At 40.0% G+C, this 21,791-nt stretch overlaps 1 protein-coding gene across 2 annotated transcripts in view; it reads left to right on the top strand.

The window, feature by feature from the left end:
- CPNE2 (copine 2) overlaps nt 1-21,791 on the top strand; it is a 975,302-nt gene that overhangs the window by 450,588 nt on the left and 502,923 nt on the right. For both annotated transcript variants that reach the window (XM_086947740.1, XM_086947741.1), the window contains exon 3: nt 7,341-7,520. In XM_086947740.1, the coding sequence (XP_086803866.1) occupies nt 7,341-7,520 (180 nt within the window). The remainder of the gene's footprint in view (nt 1-7,340; nt 7,521-21,791) is intronic.

Here is a 21,791-nt window from a genome sequence, read left to right as displayed (position 1 = left end):
TTTAAAAGCATACTTCTAACATCATTAACTCAAAGAAACATCATGTTTTGAATCCTTGGTTTGATTTGTTAGGGAGGGAGAAGCTGAGGAAATATAGAGCTTGAATTCATAGGGCTTCTCTATAAGGTTCGAATATTCAGTTATTTGCTTTCAATGAAATCAAAAGAACAATCGCATATATAAAAAAAGTGTGTGCTTAAAAAGTAGTGAATCATGTTGGATACTAGTCACAACAAGTAGTTTGGAAGTTTCATGAGCCGGGGCCATGGCAAGATAAAATGATCCTCATCTTAGATAATTGTAAATGGTATTTGGGTTCATTACGATACTGGCCTTATTAAAATGAGAGGCAGTGGGAATCCATCTGATTGAATTATTTTGCAGCATCAGCTCAATGCTCCATCTGTAGTGATCATTTTTGATATAATTAGACACAGTAAGTACTCATTCTCACAAGCCTAGGCAAATTACAATATCTGCAAAGTGGACAGTTAAAAATCCACATCCCACTTATCTTTCTATAAGACACAGGAACCTTGAAAAAACAAACATGTCCCTTGCTGGGTGCATGGCCCTAGATAATAACATGGTAGAATGCGAGAGGTCCGAGGAATCTTTATCTGTGGTTGTGTTAGAGTTCTATGCCATCTTTTCCCAAATATGAACCACCATACCATGTGGGAGATGACTAAATAATTATCCCAAACCACATGGGCAAACTTGGAGATCTGTTGTCACACAAGCTTACAATACTTTTCATTTGTGATGCAATCAGAGTGTGTAAGTAGAAAATTCTCACAGTGGAACAGAGTTAGTGCTGATTTCTACAAGCATTAGACCCTCACAGGCTAAACATTCATAAGGATTACAAGGCGAGGGGAATCAATCAATCAATGTGTGTTTCTTCACAGACATAAGACTACAGAAATAAGACTATTTACTGTACCAAACTCTGATTTATTAGAATATTTTTTTTAAGTCCGTAGAACGTATGGTTTTGTAGTAAATATTGTGAGCTATGAGGTGACTTGTCTGAGCCCATGAAAAAGGGTCAGCCCTTCAAGTTCCTTTACGCAGTTGAGCATTGTCCCCTGGACATGGTGCACATGGAGCTGGTATTGAAACATTCCATAGGGCTTATACCAGTTAAACCCTGATAATCACCGAGACATACAAAGTTGGGTATCAAAGAACCCTTTCAATGCATGATCTTTATCAAATTGGGCATCCCAGAGACTAGGGGGATATCCTTAACTGCTAGTCAAAACTGAATATGATTATTCTACATTCTACTTTTGTAAAGCATCAAATGGAAATTTTTCATGACCAGCTTTTAGGAGTTTAGCTTTTACAATCAATGGACAAAACGGATTCAGCTGTTTTATATGAACACCCGTATGAAAATTCTCACCAATGGCCAACATTCTAATTTTTTAGAGTGAGGCAGAAGATGAGGCAGGAATGTACACTCTCTCTTCTCCGCCCTGCTCAGGGAAATAATGCCAAGCAAGAATCATGCATGCTGCCAACAAGCTAGCTTAATCATATAAGGCATGATATTATCACATTAGCATTAATTAGGATACATCAAACGTGTTCCCTCTGAAAACATATACCTCTGAGACGAATAATGACCTCCTGGTCCAGATGGTTTCTGGAAATGGTATGCTTTAGTGGAATTTAAAACATGAAAAAGGCGCATCCACCTCTTCAGCATTTTAATAAAGTAATTGGAACATGAAGCCAGCTGTACATCAAATAGGGTTACAATTTATCAATTTGTAATGATTTTAAATTGGATACAATACATTTTGAGTTGATTTAATTTAAATATGTACTACACAACATTTTCAAAATTCCAGTGACAACCCAACTATGCACGGACTGAAGATGGGCGAGATTATGGTAAAGGTTTGGACGATTGCATATGTTGCACTCCACAGATATAACCTGCACTATAGTTTCTCTACTGACATTAGAACAACTTCCTTTAAACCAGCATTAATGGTGTCTGTGTTGTCCAGTTCTAGATTGCCTGAGTTTTGATATTAATTAATGTGATTGTCTCAAAGTAAAAATACCCAAAGATTAAATTTCATTCTAAATTGTAGCTATTGTTTTCTGACATGGTACCCTATATAGAAATGGAAAAAATAATAACAAAGCAATCTAATTCAGTTCAGGGGTATGATAAACCTCCTTATATCAGTGCAGAAAGTGAAAACCCTCTCTCCTCTTCATATACATTTGTCAAACAAGTCTTTCTAGAAACGTTCTATGTATATTGCATGTACATTATTTTTGATTTAGCCCATAGTATCTATTTAATAATTCTTAACAACAGTAGAAATTATTCACTTCCCACCGGATCCTAAAAAGCTTCTTTAAAAATACATCTTGAATATGCATACCAAAGGAGTGTTTGGAAAAATGCACTCCATACAATAGGTTCTCCAAACCAAGTCAACAGTACTGTCCAGTCCAATTGTGAATGTGCCATTCAAATGTAAGCACTTTTTGGAATGAGACAGTATTCTTTAGCAGTAAAACCTAACTGTTGTCTTTCACATTCCTGTTGTTCTGCATTATATAAAAGTCAAAGTCTTCTACAGAAGCAATTGTTTGTTAAAGGAGACTTTTAACATACTGGAGGATCCCCATTCTTCATTCCATTTATAAATATGATGTAACATTAAAAATAAAAGGAATTAAACCACAAATAGATCAAAATCATGTTTTTGTATAAACTTCTGCTGCTCATTATTGTTTTTTTTAAGGAAACAAGGGAACCCAAAGGTAATACACTAGGGACCTTGGGTGAGTAATTGTTACTAAAGACAGGGGTCCCTAGACAACGAGTGCACGTACAATCAACATATGCTAAATAGACAATGTGTTCTTTATCCAGCCGGACAGAATTTATTTAAACAATGCTCTTTTAGTGAAAGAATGTTTTAAAATGTGGAGCGCAACCTGCGACCCATGCATACAAAACAAGAAACAAAATTGGAGGGAGGGGGTTCAGGCAGGGAGAGGAAAGGTCTGTTTTCTAGTAATCAGTAGACAGAATTAATTGTGTATTATTACCATTGTGCATTACGTTCACAGTATTTAGTGCCATATGGTACATTGGTGTCGACATTTCGATCTCTTAACTCAGATACATGGGATCATCTTCAGGACAGTAATTGTGAACATGCCTGTCATGGAATAGTCCTTACATAGAGGCAATTAACATTTCAACAAGTTACAGGAAGGAATATAGGGAAAAGAGGGAAAAAAGGATGAAGCAATTTTAAAGAAACAAGCAAGTTCTGACCAATTTTAACAAAATGTCCGTGACTTAGTATACATAGGCACATAGAGGAGAAGGTAGTGGAGGAATGAGAACTGGCAATTCAATCATGACGATCTCACGAGGAAAAGGAGAAGGTGAACTCAGTAGTGAGCAATGGCGCGTAAGTGGAGAGATATCAAAAAGGAGCATGCCGCAACCAATGTTGGAAATTAGGCCGGTGACTCAGGTAGCACATGAACTGGCTTGGCGCAATAAAATTTAAAAGCGGGTATAGGTGACTTGGCACAGTGAGGGGAGGAAGGGAACGCACCTCAAGGTTAAGTGCTACAAGCGCGTGGGGCATATGTAATTATTCAGCCTAATAAGCAAAATTACCAGAATGACTGTACTTCCAAAATTAGCGTACAGGTTCTAACGGTGTGTGGGTCGGACCTTGTATTAGCCGGTCCAGCCTTGTATAAGCCGATCATTATTGATCGAGGTGGGCAATGCCTGCGAGTAAAAAGGGAAGCTCATAGGTAAACTAATCACAGGGAAATTGACGATGTATCGCGGGTAAGGGAAGGGAACTCTTACCCAGGAAATTTAGCGATCTAATCCCAGCACAGTGTTTAAAAACAGTTGAGCTTTCAATGTAGAGAGGCCGTCACTGATAGCGGGTACGGCGGGACCTGCGGAGTGGAGAGTGCAGTTAGTAGTCCGCATTAAAAACCGGGAGCAGTCCCGCGATGTTAGGCTGGCTGAGTAATGCGTGACGTAGCTGGTTGGCAAGGCTCCGATGCGATGATCGAGGGGTGACGGGAATGAGTGAGGAGGATTGAGGGTGGTCAGGTAGGTATCACGTGATTGGGACACACGTAATTGGGAGCGGCAGGTTAGAAATAGAAGAGGCACATCAAGGAAAAATGTGGCGGCCATCTTGGAAAGGTCTTATTAGAAGTGCAGGCTCATATTGAATTTGTGTGAAGCCACATGCTTATATACAATTTTTGACGTTTACAGATAGAAAATATACAGTATAAGAAACACAATCAAGGGCATATAAAGAAATTAACAAATTTACAGTTGCTGCAAGATTAAATTGCAACCATGTCCGGAGTAACATAAAGTTTGTGCTTTCAAGGCAATCTCGTCAGCCTGTTGGTGTGTGGGCAAGAAGGCTAATGTCAAGGATTTACAGTAGTGACGTCCAGTCCGCAAGGCGATTGAGGCCATTGCGGATACTGTTTGTGCGTAGTATCCAATTTAGTTCCTCTTTGTTCAATAATTGTGTGATGTCTGCTCCTCTTGGCGGGGGTTTAATAGCAGTGATAATTGTCCAGGTGAAATCCTGTTCACTGTGTCCAAATGCCTGAAAGTGGTCCACTAGTGTTGCATTCGGAGTACTGCAGCAGATCCTGCTGCAATGTTTTCCGATCCGTAGCTTGGCTTTTTGTGTCGTTTGTCCAACATATATTTTCATACAAGGACAAAAAATGGCATAGATAACGTTTGAAGAGTTACAATTGGTGAAATGTCTCCTTTCGTACTTAAGTTTCTCATAGGTGAATGTTTTACCTTCAATGTTAGCATCGCAAGCAACACAGTCTCCACATTTCGCATGGCCTACAAGGGTGGGAAGGCCCCCATAAGTCATTTAAGGTGCCCCTAGAAACTGATTGGGGTAGAGCTGCCCTTACAAGGTGATCTTTAATGTCTTTGGCTCTTTTGAAATAAAATTTGGGGTGTTCAATGTCAAGCACACCTGTATTCAGTACTGGCCAGTGTTTCAACACGCTCATCATTGTTTTATCATTGCAGTATTTTTATGTAACATTTCTATTTATTGCAGTTGGCCACATTGTCAAACACTTTAGAAATCCTGCATAGTGTTACTTTGAATTCCATACTGTTCCTTTCCTATCAGCACTATATTTAAATCCACCAATGACTATCTGATTGTCAAATATTTGCTTTAAATTGGTTCTCGAGAATTTAAAAAAAAACGGTAATTGACACTTGACAAATTATTTGCTATTCTATTCAATTCTTTATTCATGATTTAAAACTCAAAAGATTGCCACAAAATATCAAAACAATACAATGCATACTATACAATAACAATACATCTTAAAAGATAGGAGACTAGATACTGAACTTAAGAGAACATTACTCTGTAAAAAGTATCTAAGGAGGTTCTCCACCGAACATAGCTGCAGAAATTATGTGCAAAGTACTTCATAGTGAGCAGCCAAAGGAGTTCCCTCCCCAGACATCACAGAAATCCTAAATCCAGATTAAAATAGGTACATTAAACCTTTAAAACATTTACTGATTTTGTGACTAGAAATATATTCAGAGAAACCTGAAATAGTAAACTTATATGCAAATTACTCCATAGTACACTTCAAAGAAGTTCTCCTCCTGACATAGCAGCAGACATTAGGAGCAAATTACTGTTTAATGTGCAAGTAAAAGAGTTCCCTCCCCCAGCATAGCAACAAACCTATATAAAGATTAAACTAAGTACTTGAAACCTTTAAAACACTAAAATTGTTTTGTACAAATGACTTCATTCCTTTGGAGGGAAAATAACTCTTGTGCTTCCTCTACATAATTGACATTGTTCTTTAAAAACTTTGGCCTTAGTAGGTGACGTCGCAGAGATATTGTGCAGGACAAACAAAAAGAATATGGTTAAGATCCTGGAACTCCAGATCACACATGTTGTAGTCTTTCCCTGAGAACCAATTTGTCATTTAACGGAAGCAGATTCATTCAAAATAATATCCTAAAACGGGAAGGACCGCGGTCCAAATTCCAGGTGGGTACTTCTGAACTACCTCAGGGCAGCTAAGTGAGGTTATCACCTTCAATCTTTTCTTCATCTCACAATACATGAGATCTCTTTGGTAACTGATATTGCTACCGGTACCTTTTAATTGGTTTTTGAATTCTAGGGGAGAGAGTGAGGTCACAACCTCTTCCTGTACATTGAAATAACTCAGCACCGAAGTAAAATCTCGAGAGAAAGACCATTTGCCCAGGCTTGAGCCAAATATTTCATAATTCATGAAGCGCCTCATGAAATCCTTTTCACTGTTCTTCAGCTGATATCCCCACTGAATCACACTGGCTAATTCTTGTACATGTCAGACCAAATTCCAACCTAATTGCTGGGGTCGATTATACAGAGGTATTCAAATTGCATAATTTGCATAGAATGTGCCCTTCCATTTTCTCTAGAAAGTCCAATTTTATCATATTGATAGATTCCATAGCATATAATAGAGTTGGAGGGACTTTCACCTTGAAAACGGAAAGCAACAGCATAAAGTGCCTTCATCCCATTGGGTTATAAAAGGCATGTAACTCATTTGCATGCGATGAGGCTTAAGTGGAGCAATATTCTATGTGGACTTAATTCAATGTATTACCAGTTACAACTTTCCCGAAAAGAGATATGATTTTGAGATCTCCAGTTCCTCTGGACCTACACTCCAAACATAGTTACTGATCTTCCCAAACTTTCTGCTTTATCTTGCTCTTTGAAATGTTGATCTTCAAATAGTGTATGGCAGTATATTGTCATAGGGGCACCAACCTATTACTCAAACCCTTGGGTGTTAAATCTAAAATTGTGATATCATCTGCACACATCAGATAGGGAAAGAAACGGCCACCTATCTTCGAAACATCACCCTTATTAGTTGCAAAACAATTAGGGAGATCCGAGAAATACAAAGAGAAAAGCAATGGGGCCAGCAGACACCCTTGTTTCAGACCAAATCATATACCAAAATGTACATATTTTTTATGTTTCATAGCCTTCAGTCAAAATGTATTTGCTATAATGGCATTTGGTCTTCTGTAGAACTATTTAAACGCCTGTGAAGAGCTTTTAAATTATTATAGAAAATTAACATTTAAATATAAAAAATGTTAAATTGTAATATTTTTTAAAAAAAAAGTTTTTCTGAAGTTGAGAAATTGTGCCCAGAAAACGTCTATCCACGCAATTGCATAATGTATGTATTGAAAGCATTCTATTTTTCTCTTACAGATTGACAGGACAGAAACAACTGTTAATAATCTGAACCCTGTTTTTGCCAAGAAATTCATCATCAATTATCACTTTGAAGAAGTACAGAAATTAAAATTTGCAATGTTTGATCAGGATAAGTCAAGTACACAGTTATATGAGCATGATTTTCTTGGGGAGTACTGTTGTACACTTGGATCGGTGAGTTTTCTGCCTAACATTAAAAAAATACATACACTATTGTAATTGTATAAAAGTTACTATTGGTGAAAAATTGAATATTCATAATATATGTGGGTATCTAATGTTTACTGAGTGACAATAACATTTTTCTGATGCCATTCTGGAAATTTATCTAAACTGAATGTCTGCTTGAAATGTATGTTGAATACTGAAGTAATGCTAATGAAGTTTATTGTGTTTATAACTAGCACGTTCAAAATAGATACCTTGTTTCAGGCTCCATTCCATTCTCCACTTCATCTCTTCAAAATAGGTGATCATCAGAAGATAGTACATTTTGATGGCCTTAATTGCCTTCTAATTCTAGAACTATTACTGGAGCTACATAAATAACTACTATTGCTATTAGTACTACATCTGTCATCACTTCTCCATACGCTAATACTAGTACCACAAATGCAATTATATGTACTTCTACTGTTATTACTACTATTGGAACAACAACTACTGGTCCTACTGCTAACAAGGCTTCTGCCGCATGCACTTCTACTGCGACAAGTAGTGTTCAAAGTCCTATTTGCATCATACTAACACAATATTACTGCTGTGTCTAGTGCTTCAAAAACTACTAGTAATACTAATAGTACTACAATGGTCATTGCTACTTCTAAAAGTAAAATCGAAAAACACTTTTCAACTGATGAACACCCCCTCTTGAACCCATTCTTTTTCTTTATGTTTTACTCCTGGTCCGGTTGTCTTAGCTCCTAGAAGTAATAATCTCATTTGTCTCCTAGACACATATATATTAGTTGTTGTGGGAGATAGGGCCTTGCCCTAAACTCCTGAAATCTAAAGTTACAGTAGCAAGTCACCCCTATTATATAAAAATATGACCAGAAACCTTTAAGACTGTATCCTCCTTCAAGCATTTGTGATTCCTCTTTAATAGGACATTCACTTAGATGAGTTGAAGGAAAATTCACCACACATTCACCCTGTGGGTGTTAAGTCTTAACTCCAAATAGTAAAGCTTTAGGCGATGCACTAATTGACTGTAGGAGAAACAAAGTTATTGGTGCCAAATGAGAATTTGGGGAAATCTGGAGTGTGGTGTCCTACAAGTAAGTGAGAATAATTTTCCAAAGAGATATGCCTCTTCCTATTAATAGAAAGCATAGCTAATGGAGCTTGGTTTGGTCCAGAGATTGGCTTAGCCTCGCTTTTTATTGGGTCAATTAGTGGACCAACCCACTACAGAGAATTTTTGCACAACAGCCTTCAAATTTATAATGACTTGTGAACAAGTGTGAAAGATTACATTGCAGGAATACGTAAGTGAGAACATACTTGAACTGAGGCAAAAATGCCTCTTGGGAGGAACCAACATTGATGAAGAAGAAGTCATCATCTGTAGAAATGAGAAATAATGTCTCCACAAGTAACTGATTGCACCGCCCAATCCAGACGCTGCCCTCATTCTGGGTGATAGTATTACCAGCATTAGAGCAGTATCTGGATTGGTGTAAGGGAGTCTGGGAGACTGTGATCAGGAGAAGAGCTACGAGCACTGAGGCGGCGAGGTGGCAGATACGTATTAATTTAAATGCATTTATTAATGCCCTGCCACTTTTCCCTCCTGGCAGCTGCCACTGGCCTATATGCTCCTGAATGGACTCTTAAGATTGTTAGCCATAGCTGCTGTGTGCAGTATATGCATGAGAATGAGGAGTGGCTGAAATCCAAATGCAGATGGTGAAATGATGGAATATCTTGGACTTGGTCCACTGCTCTGTGGACAGTAAAAACAGACAGTGAGGGTCTAGGAAATGTATTTGCCGTAGCACTAACTTTATTACAGTAAATTTGTTGCCCAGCTCCTCAAGGTGCACTTTAAAGCAACTTGCTGAGCAGAGATTTCTGTGTGCAGAACCTACGCACAAGAACCTCACTACAGTCACCACATTCCAGATGCCTGGTTGGAAAAGTTCCCTTGAAGAGCACTTTCAGAGGCGGCCATTGTAATGAAATGAATGTGGCTAATAATGACTTACAATGGCTGGTCCCTGACTGAGCTGGAAGGTTCAAGGACTCATCGTTTCTTGTATTCCACAAGCCTCTGCCTGAGGAATTCTTGTTTTGCAGCGCATTTTTCGTGCAATCGTCACTTGGCACAATCCTCAGGGAGGCAGATGCAGAAATGGCGAAATTGCCCACAGTTTCACAACTGTATTTTGTGTATGGGAGAAATAGCATTTCCCCCATCTTATTCAGAGCTTTTCCAGTTCTGCCTATTTTCAGTGAATACCGTCTACTGCTCCTCTGTCACTCCAGTGTGGACCCACTCAATAGGTGCTAAGACCTAGGACAAGATAAGGGCACAACACTGATCATTTACAACACCAAAACCCTTCTCATACTGACCACACTGCCATTCATCAATAATCCCGGAATGCCATGCACTTTTCAAGGTTTGTATTAATGTACCTTTCATGAAGTTTTTTATGGAGACTGTAATACATTGTTCTTCTCTTCTAATCTGCGTGTTTAATGCATTTCGTTTTATTTGCATTTGAATGCATTGCATTTTGAATTGTAAAGTGCTTGCTAAACCACATTGGCCATGTTTGCTTTAAATCTTAGTCTATACATACCTCCTCTGGATATCACCAGATGCCTTGCCTGCTCTCACTCTCAAGAATCAGTTCCCAGCACTTTGATCATTCCGCGAGGTGGAATTGGCATAAGGGAAGATTGCTGCTCTTATGTTATCTTCAGGCCTTGCTGTTAATCTACGAGTCATTTTTTCCATATTTCTCAGACATCCATTCATCCCAGCCTGCCAGGGATTAGTGCCTTCATGTCCACTTTTTTGTTTTTAAGATATATATATATATGTTTAAGCTTGTTTGCCCGTGAACAGGGCACAACAGATTTTTACATAGGACTTTTAAACAGTAGTTGTCAACACTATTGCCTCTTTGAGACTGGAAGCGTTAGTGCATCTCTTTTTCTCAGTGCACGTAGAACTATCAAAAACGATCAAAAAAACTATATTGAAATTAAAAAAAAAACGTTCTTGTCAAAAAATGGGTAAATCTTTCTACCAAATAATTGAAAATCCATACCTCAATTACCTTGACAAGTAACTTTTAGAAGCCGGGCAGTAACAGTAGATAATCATTAAAGGTTGCTTATGCTATTTTGTGCATAATACGCTTCACCATTTATGTATTTGAAGTGTCTTATTGCCAGCCACGGCTCGTACAGGTAAGAGCGGTGGGGCCGGGTGGGCAGGGGGATTTAGACAGACAACGAAGGAAAATTAAATAAATAATGAATTTTCCCTCGTCGCCGACTGTCAAAATACCTCCCCTTCCGGCCCCACCGCTCTTACCTGTACGAGCCGTGGCTGTTTATTGCTTGCAATGCTTCCTACAGCCCCGCTGGATCCAGACTACTATGATAAAAATAGTTGCTAACTTGTCGCATTGTGATGTGTAAAGGTCAAAGCTTGTTTGAGGCATACTTTGCTTGCAAAATCTTAAAATGCCAGAAGCAATTCAAATCAATATTGCAACTTTGTGCACGGTGCGCAGATAAAAACTAAATGCATATCTGAACATTTGTTTTGACATATTTTATTTTTAATCTCTGTATACGAAGCAGTATTGTTCCACCAGGAAACCTTTGTACCACTGTATCTTACCATGCAAAACGCATTTTCCATTACAAAGTAATTCAAATCCTGATGTGGGGAGTACTTGTAGGACACTGAGTTACTGGTTGATGGGGTGAAACCCTACTCAAGCAGCATCCAAAATCTCTGTTCGGGTGAAGTCGCAAGCAAACCTTATTTTGACCTGTGCTTAACCCTCTGGTAGCTTGGCACAAAGCAGTCAAGCTTAACTTGGAGGCAATTTGTAAAGTATTTATGCAACACTTCAAGCAGTAATAAAGTGAAAACACAAAACAAAAAAAAATCCCACATCTATTTAGAAAACTAGAGTCAAATTAAATAAATTATTTGAGACCACAATAACAAAATCCAAGTAGTAGAACCGGAGATATGCAGTTTTAAAGATTTAAGTAAAAATAATGTGTAGAAGCACAAAGCGCCAACTGCGGTTATCTCTTTGTGTCAGACTGGCACACTGTCATAAGTTCAGGCTGACCATGATAGAGCGAGTGCCAAATGTAGGGACCAAGTTAGGCCCGCTGAACAAAGTACCTTAAACCCCTATTGCAGAGCATTATGGAATGCTGCATGAGGATGTGACTGCAGCAGCAGATCTAACGAGCTGCAGACTGCAATGCGAGGACCGAAGTCGAGTATGTGTCATGCAGCAACAATTTCAGGGAACTGAGCGGTGGTGATGTGAGTTCCGGCACTGAGGATGCTTCGTGCAGCTGTGGTTCAGAGGAGATGTGGGGCTGCAATGTGAGGTTCTGCATCAAGGAGCGTCACACAGCAGCGGTTCCGAAGAGCTGTGGGGTCCTACATTGGGGATGCGTCACGCAATAGTGGTTCCGATGCGGAGCTGCGAGGCTCACTAAACATTTTTTTCACCATGTTTCACGCTCTCCTGATTTAAGTTGCTAGGGGCTAATGAACCAGCATGGATTGCCTGTTGGTCCTCCCATATGATCGTTGGGCTTTGAGATTCCAAACCTCAAAATTGATTATTTCTTGTCACTTTACTATGTTTTGGTACTGCTCCGATGCATATATTCACCACCTTGTTCTGGAGTGAGCTCAGACCAATGGGATTACATTGGCCTCACTTCTGCTTCTAGGCCAACTCAGGACTCAGAAGGAGATTCACACCGTTGCGAACACTTGCTGGGCCTGGAGATCTCTATGTTGCAAGGCCCGCGTGTCCTGTTGATACTCTCCGCCCCTCAAACTGCTTTCCAATCCCATCCTGGAGCTGGGAAACACCTATACCTGCTGCTTGTTGGAATACTGCTGTACACAAACAGGTACCCTATCCATGAGCAATTGGCACAAATGATTACACTACAAATCCCTCCACAGAGCTTACGTCACTCTGTAAAAGTAACATAGAATTGATTGTTTTCTACCTTGCACTGTTTATATACGCTGCAACCATTCCTGATACGTATTTATGGCCAGTATTTACTGTGCTGCACTGGTATGTCTACTGTTCAACAGAAATTGGGATTTCCTCCTACATAACCATGGCTATTGTTGTGTTTGTTGTAAAGTCACACATGCTAATAAAAAAAATTATTCTCAATTCCTATGCATATGGATACAAATAGATATTGTGTCTTAAATCAGTTTTTCTCCATTTAGCCTTACAGAAGAAGGCTTTGAACATTTGTATTTGATGCATCTACTTTCTGACGTCATATAAGAGTAGTTACCCCTTCAACAACCTGTTTTCAAAGAACACCCATGTCTTATCCAGTTTGTTTAGTTCTCCAGTCACAGGAAGGGCCTGATTACGGCACCTGCTCCATAATGTAGACTTGTATGTTAACCCTTTCGATGCTCATAGCTCGTCATGATGCACGGTTGAGCTGTGCTGATGACGAGCTGAGCTCGTCATGATATGATGGACATGACGAAAAGTCAGCATAGGAGGGGAAAACACCTAGCAGCCAAGGTGTTAAAGACCCGTCCAGCTCATTGATCTCCTTCACAATTTTGAAGTGTCCTCGATCCCCTTGTAGGCTGTTTCTCTTTTCTGCCATTTACCGTTTATATACGCAGCTCCATTCCTGATGCATATTTATGACCAGTATTCACTGTGCTGTAATGATATGTCTACTGTTTGGCAAAAATGGGGATTTCCTCCTACATAACCATGTCTGTTGTTGTGTTTGTTATAAAAGCATAAATGCTAATAAAAAAATAGATTCTCAATTCATAAGCATATGGATACAATTAGATACCCTGTCTTCAATCAGTTTTTCATCTTCAATTTTAGCATTACAGAAGATGCTTAGAACTTTTTGTAGTTAATTCCGTCTCCTTCCTGAGATCACAAGAGAGTAGTCACCCTGTTATCAACCAGCTTTCAAAGAATACCCATATCTTATCCAGTTTGTTGAGCACACCAACCATATTAGCATACATTTTATCTTTTTTTATATATCCTTTCATTCATTGAAGGAAGGAGGTTCAGCTGATTGCCAATTAATTGTAATAACTTACCTTGCGATCAGAATAGTAGTAAACTAGGTCCATCTTGCCCACTTTGAGGATAATCCTGTATGCCGTGTACACCCGATTAAAATCGCCAATGCATCTGGTAAATGTGCAAATGCCTGCTAACACCTTGACAAATCCATATCATCTGCATCTATATACCCTCTCCCTCAAATTTATGTAGGTAAGTGGGATATCTGGATTTCTTTTATTTAATAACACCAGTGTGCAATATACCTGCTATTGAACAAATAATTGCATACATTTAAAATTAGCTTCTCGCAATGCAGTAAAATTAAAGTGTGTCTAACTTCTTCCCTGTCTTTCAAGTGAATCTAGAAGGCAGTTTAGCATTGCCACTTTTTAAATATTTGCTCATATATAGGAATTATTTTGGTCTTTTTTTAGTATATATAAAGGCGACCCAATAAATAACTTTCAGCGAAAAAGCTCGTTTTCGAAAGATATGCTCAACAGTAACCATAGATCTTTCTAGCTCTGGTTTGTCTAGGTTATTTAAACCACTGAAACGAAGTGCGAGTTTATACCACCCTCCATGTCTTGGTATTTTGCGCTGCATGAGATCTTAGTACACCAGATTACCATCGACGAACTGCATTTCACAATGTAGCCAGCCCTACTTCCTCCTAGCCCAGGGGCTCCCCTTTTAGCATTCCCAGGAACATGAAATCTACTGGTGTCTGTGCATGCACACTGGGTACTGACAAAAATGTAAGTAGTTTTATAAGGCGCATACTTTGGGCGCTCAAGGTCCGATATCACACCTATTTGGGTTTACAAATTGGTTGTAATTTAGCTGAGGGGATAACTAGATTTATGTAAAATTTGATTGAAGGAGTAATGACCAACCTAGTTTATACAGCCAAGGGATAAGAGTTTAAAAAAGAAATTACATGATAATATTGCAGATTCGGCACTGCCAGCCCTCCACCTCCCCTGCTCCTTGCTCAGTTGAAGTTTCTCTATTGTAATTTGCGGTTGTTGAAAAAAGATAGGGCCTCTATCTCCTTAACAAAAGTCCTTGAACCCCAATCGGAAGTGAAGCAACTAATGGAGGCATATTAATTTTAGTTATTTGGGGTCTGACAATTCTTAAATATGAGTAAATAGCCGTAACTGCTTAACAGTGTCCGAATTTTAGAAATTAGTGGATAGAAATGTATCCTATATAAGTAATTTAACCCTTTCAGGAACCAAATTCCCAGATATTTCTTGGGAGGATCATTATATGTGGCAGCTAGATTGCTAGGGAGAGTTCCTGGAGGAGAACTGAATACTCAAAGCTCAGTTTTTGATTTATTAACCTTATATCCTCCAGTTTTAAAAAATGTGTTGATTATTTGAAACAACACCTCTATTGGGTGGGCCTTAGAGGATGTATAAACCAAAGATCGCCTGCAAAAAGATTACGTTTCGGCACACCTGGAGCTATTGTCTTGATCTCCTTGGAAGCTCTAATAGCTACTGCCAGTGGCTCAATATAGAGAGCAAAATGTAGAGGTGACAAAGGGCACCCTTGTCTAGAACTACAAGAGATTCAAAAAATGTTTGTGCTTTTTCTAATAATTATAAGCGAAGTATTTGCTTCTCTGTAAAGTTATCTTAGGATGTTTATGCACTGGCTCGGAAGCCCCACATTTTCTAATATCGTAAACAGGATGGACAATCGAACCACATCTAAAGGTTTTTCCGCATCTCAGAAAATAAAGGCCACTCGAAATTTCTTATCCGATACATAGTCAATAGTTTCCTCTATTGGACATGCTCAATGCGATCAGTATTCATGTTCAGGAGAGGCAGGGGTATGCTTCCATGCTTGAAGGCTTCTGGGATAATACCTTTCATGATGGAAGACTTTAGCATTTCTGTGATGTTATGAACTAAGGTGTTCATCCAGATTTAGTCATCTGATGGGAACCCATGTCATCATACAACACACAGTATATAACATACACATTCACATACACGTACACATGGACACATATGAATAAAAAGAGGAGTTTTTAGACAGCCCCGTTCAGGGAGTGGCCGCTTCTTTTAAGTTGGTTTTGGCCTTGGCTGACAAGGTTGACTATCAGCGTTGGTATAAGCACACAGCATTTCATGGATAGACTGGCTTTCACCTACTAAATATGCAACCTATTGGCTTTTCCAATGCTTGTTAAAGCATGCGGTTATACAAGGGGCAGGTGGAAGATTGGAAATGTTGATTTTCTCTGAGGCTTAGATGACTTGCTGTGAGATCAATGGAGAGAATATGGAATATTTGAAAGTTTAATATGGCTATATATATTTGTACTGGGAATAGTGAAAGGTAGCTTGGATGTTTTCATTCTTAGCACCTGATTTAGAGTTTGGCAGACATGTTACTCTGTCAAAATGTGATGGTTTTCCTGTCTGCCTTATTTGAATTGCATTACATAAGGTGGGCATGATATTAGTAATGTTTGTGATGGAGTATCTGTCCACCAAAAGATAATAAGGTCCTTAGGCTCAAAGTAGTCAAAGAGGCTTTTTCATACCACTGGCAAACCTGATAATGCAAATTTTGGTGGAGTAAGATTTGATGATTTTACATTAGATATTTAAGTGTCTATTAGTTTGGTTGGGCCTGTGAGATGCTCGTTGCTTTGTATGCTTTTCTATTTCCGCGTTCTACCCAGTGATCCATAAGTAACTTTTTTATTAGAGTTTGTTACTTGGATGGTCGGTATTTTTCTATTGGAATCCGAGTGTGCATCCCTATCCGTTTAAACTGTGCCATTCCAGGTTTAGTTTGTTTCCTTTGTGAACAGTTTAAGTTTCTTAACCATATAAGAGCAAGTGCATATAAGGAGTTGCTGATGCTGGAAAGCACTGATTTCACCAGATGCTCTGCGCCCGAGTAAGACCGAAGGATATACTGCTTGGAGTATAACACATGGAGCATATAATGCAAGTTTTCTTAAGTGTTTGTGTGGGTAAGAATTAGTGATGTAGGGCCTTTGAGTGAATGGTGGGTATTGGAGCACGGTGTGTGGAACGTAGTTAGAGAGTAATCCATCCATGATGAACTTTGAAGTATCAACCCTAAGCCCCCCTTGCCATTGTTGAACACAAGATCAAGTGAATAGCTGATTTATAAAGTAAACCCTCAAGGATTTGGTGAACACTAAACTACTCAAATTATTGTAACCTCTAAAGATTGTTTTTTTCTTTGTCAGTACTATAGAGTGTTTGAAGGAAGACTAGGATGCCTGAAGGAGAATTTGGCAGTGTTTTTGGCTATTTCACCTACAGAGTCTGTGGTGTGGGCCATGCTCTCTCAGATTTGTTTGCATCCTGTCAAGCTTGCACTAACCTGGTAATCCTGATCCAACAGGACTGGTGTTAATCTTCGCAATTCCTTGACAAACATACAAAGGATAGTATGCTGGTCAGCAGAAGACCCGTGGGAAGGGGAGTGGGACAAAAGGGAGAAACAGTGTCACTGGATATACTCAATCTGCCTGTTCTAAAGATGAGCCCAGCCTGTGTTTCAGAATCCTTGACATCTAAAGCAAGAAATAACTCCAGTAGAAGATTTTCATTTCAATTCCTGTTTCCTAACTTAACATGATATACCGTGTGACAGACAATCTCTGTATATCCGATTTAGAGTTAGTTGACTTCCTGTCACTGATATACAAATTAAATCTCTGTGAGAGATGCAAGAACTGCCGTGAACTACAATACACATTTCTAAATATATAACTTCCTTCAGTGATTAGTAAATTAAGCGCAGTAATCTGATCTGAATGATTCGCAATGTAACAATTACAACAGCTTTAACATAATGAGTGCACTTTAGTATTGTACTTTGCCCCTGACAATAAACAATCACTTTCACATCACTGGCAATACTTAAATACCATATGTGGCTCATAAAGAAATATAAACAAGCATTTACAATGCAATGGTCTCGGCATTGTTAAAGTTAGAGCTATTGGCATTGCTCATGACATTATTTTTATTTATGTTTTTGTTTTTAGAACATATAAACAAATGGCATTGTCATTTACAATGCCAATAGCTTAATCTCTCGCAAATTCGAGACCTATTGCATTTGCACCCAAACACAGAGCCACACACACAAAGCCACCCACACACACACATACAGAGCCACCCACACAGAGCCACCCACACAGAGCCAAACACACAGAGACACACACACACACAGAGCCACCCACACAGAGCCACCTACACACACACAGCCACCTTCTAACAGACCCAGCTACACACACACAGAGCCACCCTCACACAGACCCACCTACAAAAAAGCTACCCACACAGAGCCACACACACACACAGACAGAGCCACACACACATACAGACAGAGCCACACAGACAGAGCCACACACACACACAGACAGAGCTACACACACAGAGCCACACACACACACACAGACAGAGCCACACACCCACACAGACAGAGCCACACACCCACACAGACAGTGCCACACACACACACAGACAGAGCCACACCCACACAGACAGAGCCACACACACACACACAGACAGAGCCACACACACAGACAAAGCCACACACACCACACAGACAGAGCCACACACACACAAACACACACACACAGAGCCACACACACACACACACAGCGCCACACACACACACACACACACACAGACAGAGCCACACACACAGAGCCACACACACACACATACAGAGCCACACACATAGAGCCACACACACACACAGGGCCACACACACACACAGACCCACACACACACAGAGCCACACATACACAGAGCCATACACACACAAACACACACACAGAGCCACACACACACAGACATGCCTCAGTCTAGGTCAGCCACACGCCCATCTCTGCCCAGTTACGCCCGAGGGAACAGAGCCACTAAAAAACGATCACAGCAGGGAACAGAGGCACTAAAAAAACAATCACAAGCAGGGTACAGAGGCTCTAGAAAAAACGATCACAAGCAGGGAACAGAGGCACTAAAACACACACAGAGCCCAACACACACAGAGCCCAACATACACAGAGGCCAACATACACACACAGAGCCCAACACACACACACACACACACACACACACACACACACACACACACACACAGTCCAACACACACACACACACAGAGCCACACACACACACAGAGCCACACACACACACACAGAGCCACAAACACACACACACAGAGCCACAAACACACACACGCAGTCACACACACACACAGAGTCACACACACACACAGAGTCTCAAACACACACACACAGAGCCACACACACACACACACACACCCATACACGTGTTACCATCCTTGTGGGGACTATGTGTGAATACCAGCCTTGTGGGGACTAACCTTTCCCAATGTTTTTAAAACACACTAATAATAGAAAAATGTTGAGAAAAAATTCATGATACAGGATCCTGCTTCAAATTTGGAAATATATTGTTATTTAATCGTGCGCACAGCACCATCCTTGTGGGGACTTGAACATGTGCTACCATCCTTGTGGGGACCTAGCCTGTAACACTATTCTGATTGTATACAGTTGAAGGCACGTGGCTAAATGTTTATTTTATCAACAATATACACAAACAGCATTATAATCTATCCATATATAAATTGCTGAATATATACTAGGGGTATACGTTAAAGACACATTATGTTAATGTGCCAGAAAGTATCATATCATGCTTAAAGAAAGGCCCTTAAAACTGTATTTAACCTATTTATTAGTGCTTAAAATCTTAGGAGATAAGGGAACTAACACATAAAGAAATTAACATATGAAACTAAGGAATATGGTCAAGTCGAACCCAGAGCTTGATTAACTGCGTACATGTTTGCCAAAATAGATGTTCAAGTCCCCACAGAGATAGTGGGTGAATATCACTGTGTTTAAGTCTCCATAGAAATAGTGGGCCTCATTTATGAAAAGTGACGCATCGCTGCGTGAAAACAGAGATGCGCCACTTTTCACTGCGCACTCCTTGCGACATTCGTGATGCGTCATATTTAATGTATGACACATCATGTCGCAAGGATTTACAGATACGTCAGTATTTCTGACGTATCTGTAAGCGCAAAAGTGACGCATTGCTGGAGTGTGTCACAAAAGTGACGCAACTCCAGCAATGCGTCCTTTCACATGAGGAAAGCCCCATGTGAAAGGGCTTGCGTCAGTCTTACGCCTGCTGTGAAGCAGGCGCAAGATTTTGACGCAACAGTATCCTAAAAGTGACGCAGTGAAATCTCATAGATTTCACTGCGTCACTATTGCAAGGCTTTTTGCGGGGGAACGCCCCCTCTGCATACATTATACCAGACGCAGGTATAATGTGGCGCAGGGGTTTAAAAAGTGACGCATCTACATAGATGCGTCACTTTTTAAATATGGCGCAACAAGGCGCATTTTTTACACCGCTGGTGCGTCACAAAAAGTGACGCACCGGCGGCGCAAAACTGACGCAAGGCCTTCATAAATAAGGCCCAGTGTGTATATTCAAAAGTTAAATCCCATTATACAGAGTGTGAAGCTAATGATGTTGTGTGTAAATATAGGAATGCTCTAGTCCCCACAGAGATGGTATGTTATTATAGCAATGTGTAAGTCCCCACAGAGATGGTGTGTTACCATAGAGATGTTCAAGTCCCCACAGAGATGGTGTGTTATTATAGCGATATTTAAGTCCCCACAAAGATAGTGTGCTATTACAGTGTTGTTCAAGTCCCCACAAAGATAGTGTGTTATTACAGCGATGTTTAAGTCCCCACAGAGATAGTGCATGAAGGTGATTGTGTTTAAGTCCTCATTAAAATAGGGCCCAATTCACAAAGGTAAACTTAGACAAAAAGACTAACTTTACTACTTGTCAGTATTCACAAAGCCCCATACAGAGAATGTGAAGCTGATGATGTTCAAGTCAAAGCAAACACAAGGAGATGATGGACGGAGTGATGAAGCCTTTCAGACACTCATCCCCAGTCACAGATCTGGGTTCAATTCATGATCGTTCTTTAGCTCACTTCGCCACCCCAGTTCAGACACAGCTATATGCAAATCAGTCTTGACCCTGTGCCTCATGGGGCCCCCTCGTGCTTCAAGTCAAACCAGAGCATGTGTTTAATTACAGGAATGCTCGAGTCCCCACAGAGTTGGTATGTTTTTATTGTTATGTTCAAGTCCCCACTAAGATAGTGTTTTATTATAGTTTTTTTCAAGCCCCCACAAAGATAGTGTGTTATTATAGCGATGTTTAAGTTCCCACAGAGATAGTGCATGAAGATGATTGTATTGAAGTCCTCATTAAAATAGGGCCCCATTCACAAAGGTAAATTTCGACCAAATGTCTAACTTTACTACATTTCAGTATTCACAAAGCTCCATACAGAGAATGCTAAGCTGATGATGTTCAAGCCAAACAGAGCTTGCATGTAATTACAGGAATGGTCAAGTCCCCACAGAGATGGTGTGTGACCATAGTATTACCACGGTCACCACAGAGAATGTGTGTGATTATAGACATGCCCAGGTCCCCACAAAGATAGTGTGTGATTATAGACATGCCCAGGTCCTCACAGAGAAAGTGTATGATTATAGAGATGTCAAGATCCCTACAGAGGTAGTGTGTGATTATAGAGATATCAAGATCCCTACAAAGACAGTGTGTGATTATAGAGATGCTGAGGTCCCCACAGAGATAGTGTGTAATTATAGACATGCCCAGGTCCCCACAGACATAGTGTGTGATTATAGAGATGCACAGGTCCCCACAGAGATAATGTGTGAATATAGACATGCCCAGGTCCCCACAGAGATAGTGTGTGAATATAGACATGCACAGGTCCCCACAGAGATAGTGTGTGATTATAGACATGCACAGGTCCCCACAGAGATAGTGTGTGATTATAGACATGCACAGGTCCCCACAGAGATAGTGTGTGAATATAGACATGCACAGGTCCCCACAGAGATAGTGTGTGAATATAGACATGCACAGGTCCCCACAGAGATAGTGTGTGATTATAGACATGCACAGGTCCCCACAGAGATAGTGTGTGAATATAGACATGCACAGGTCCC

Source organism: Lissotriton vulgaris, chromosome 12, assembly GCF_964263255.1.
Source record: "Lissotriton vulgaris chromosome 12, aLisVul1.2, whole genome shotgun sequence".
In the NCBI taxonomy this organism is placed as follows: domain Eukaryota; kingdom Metazoa; phylum Chordata; class Amphibia; order Caudata; family Salamandridae; genus Lissotriton; species Lissotriton vulgaris.
This window is presented reverse-complemented; position numbering and strand designations above follow the sequence as displayed.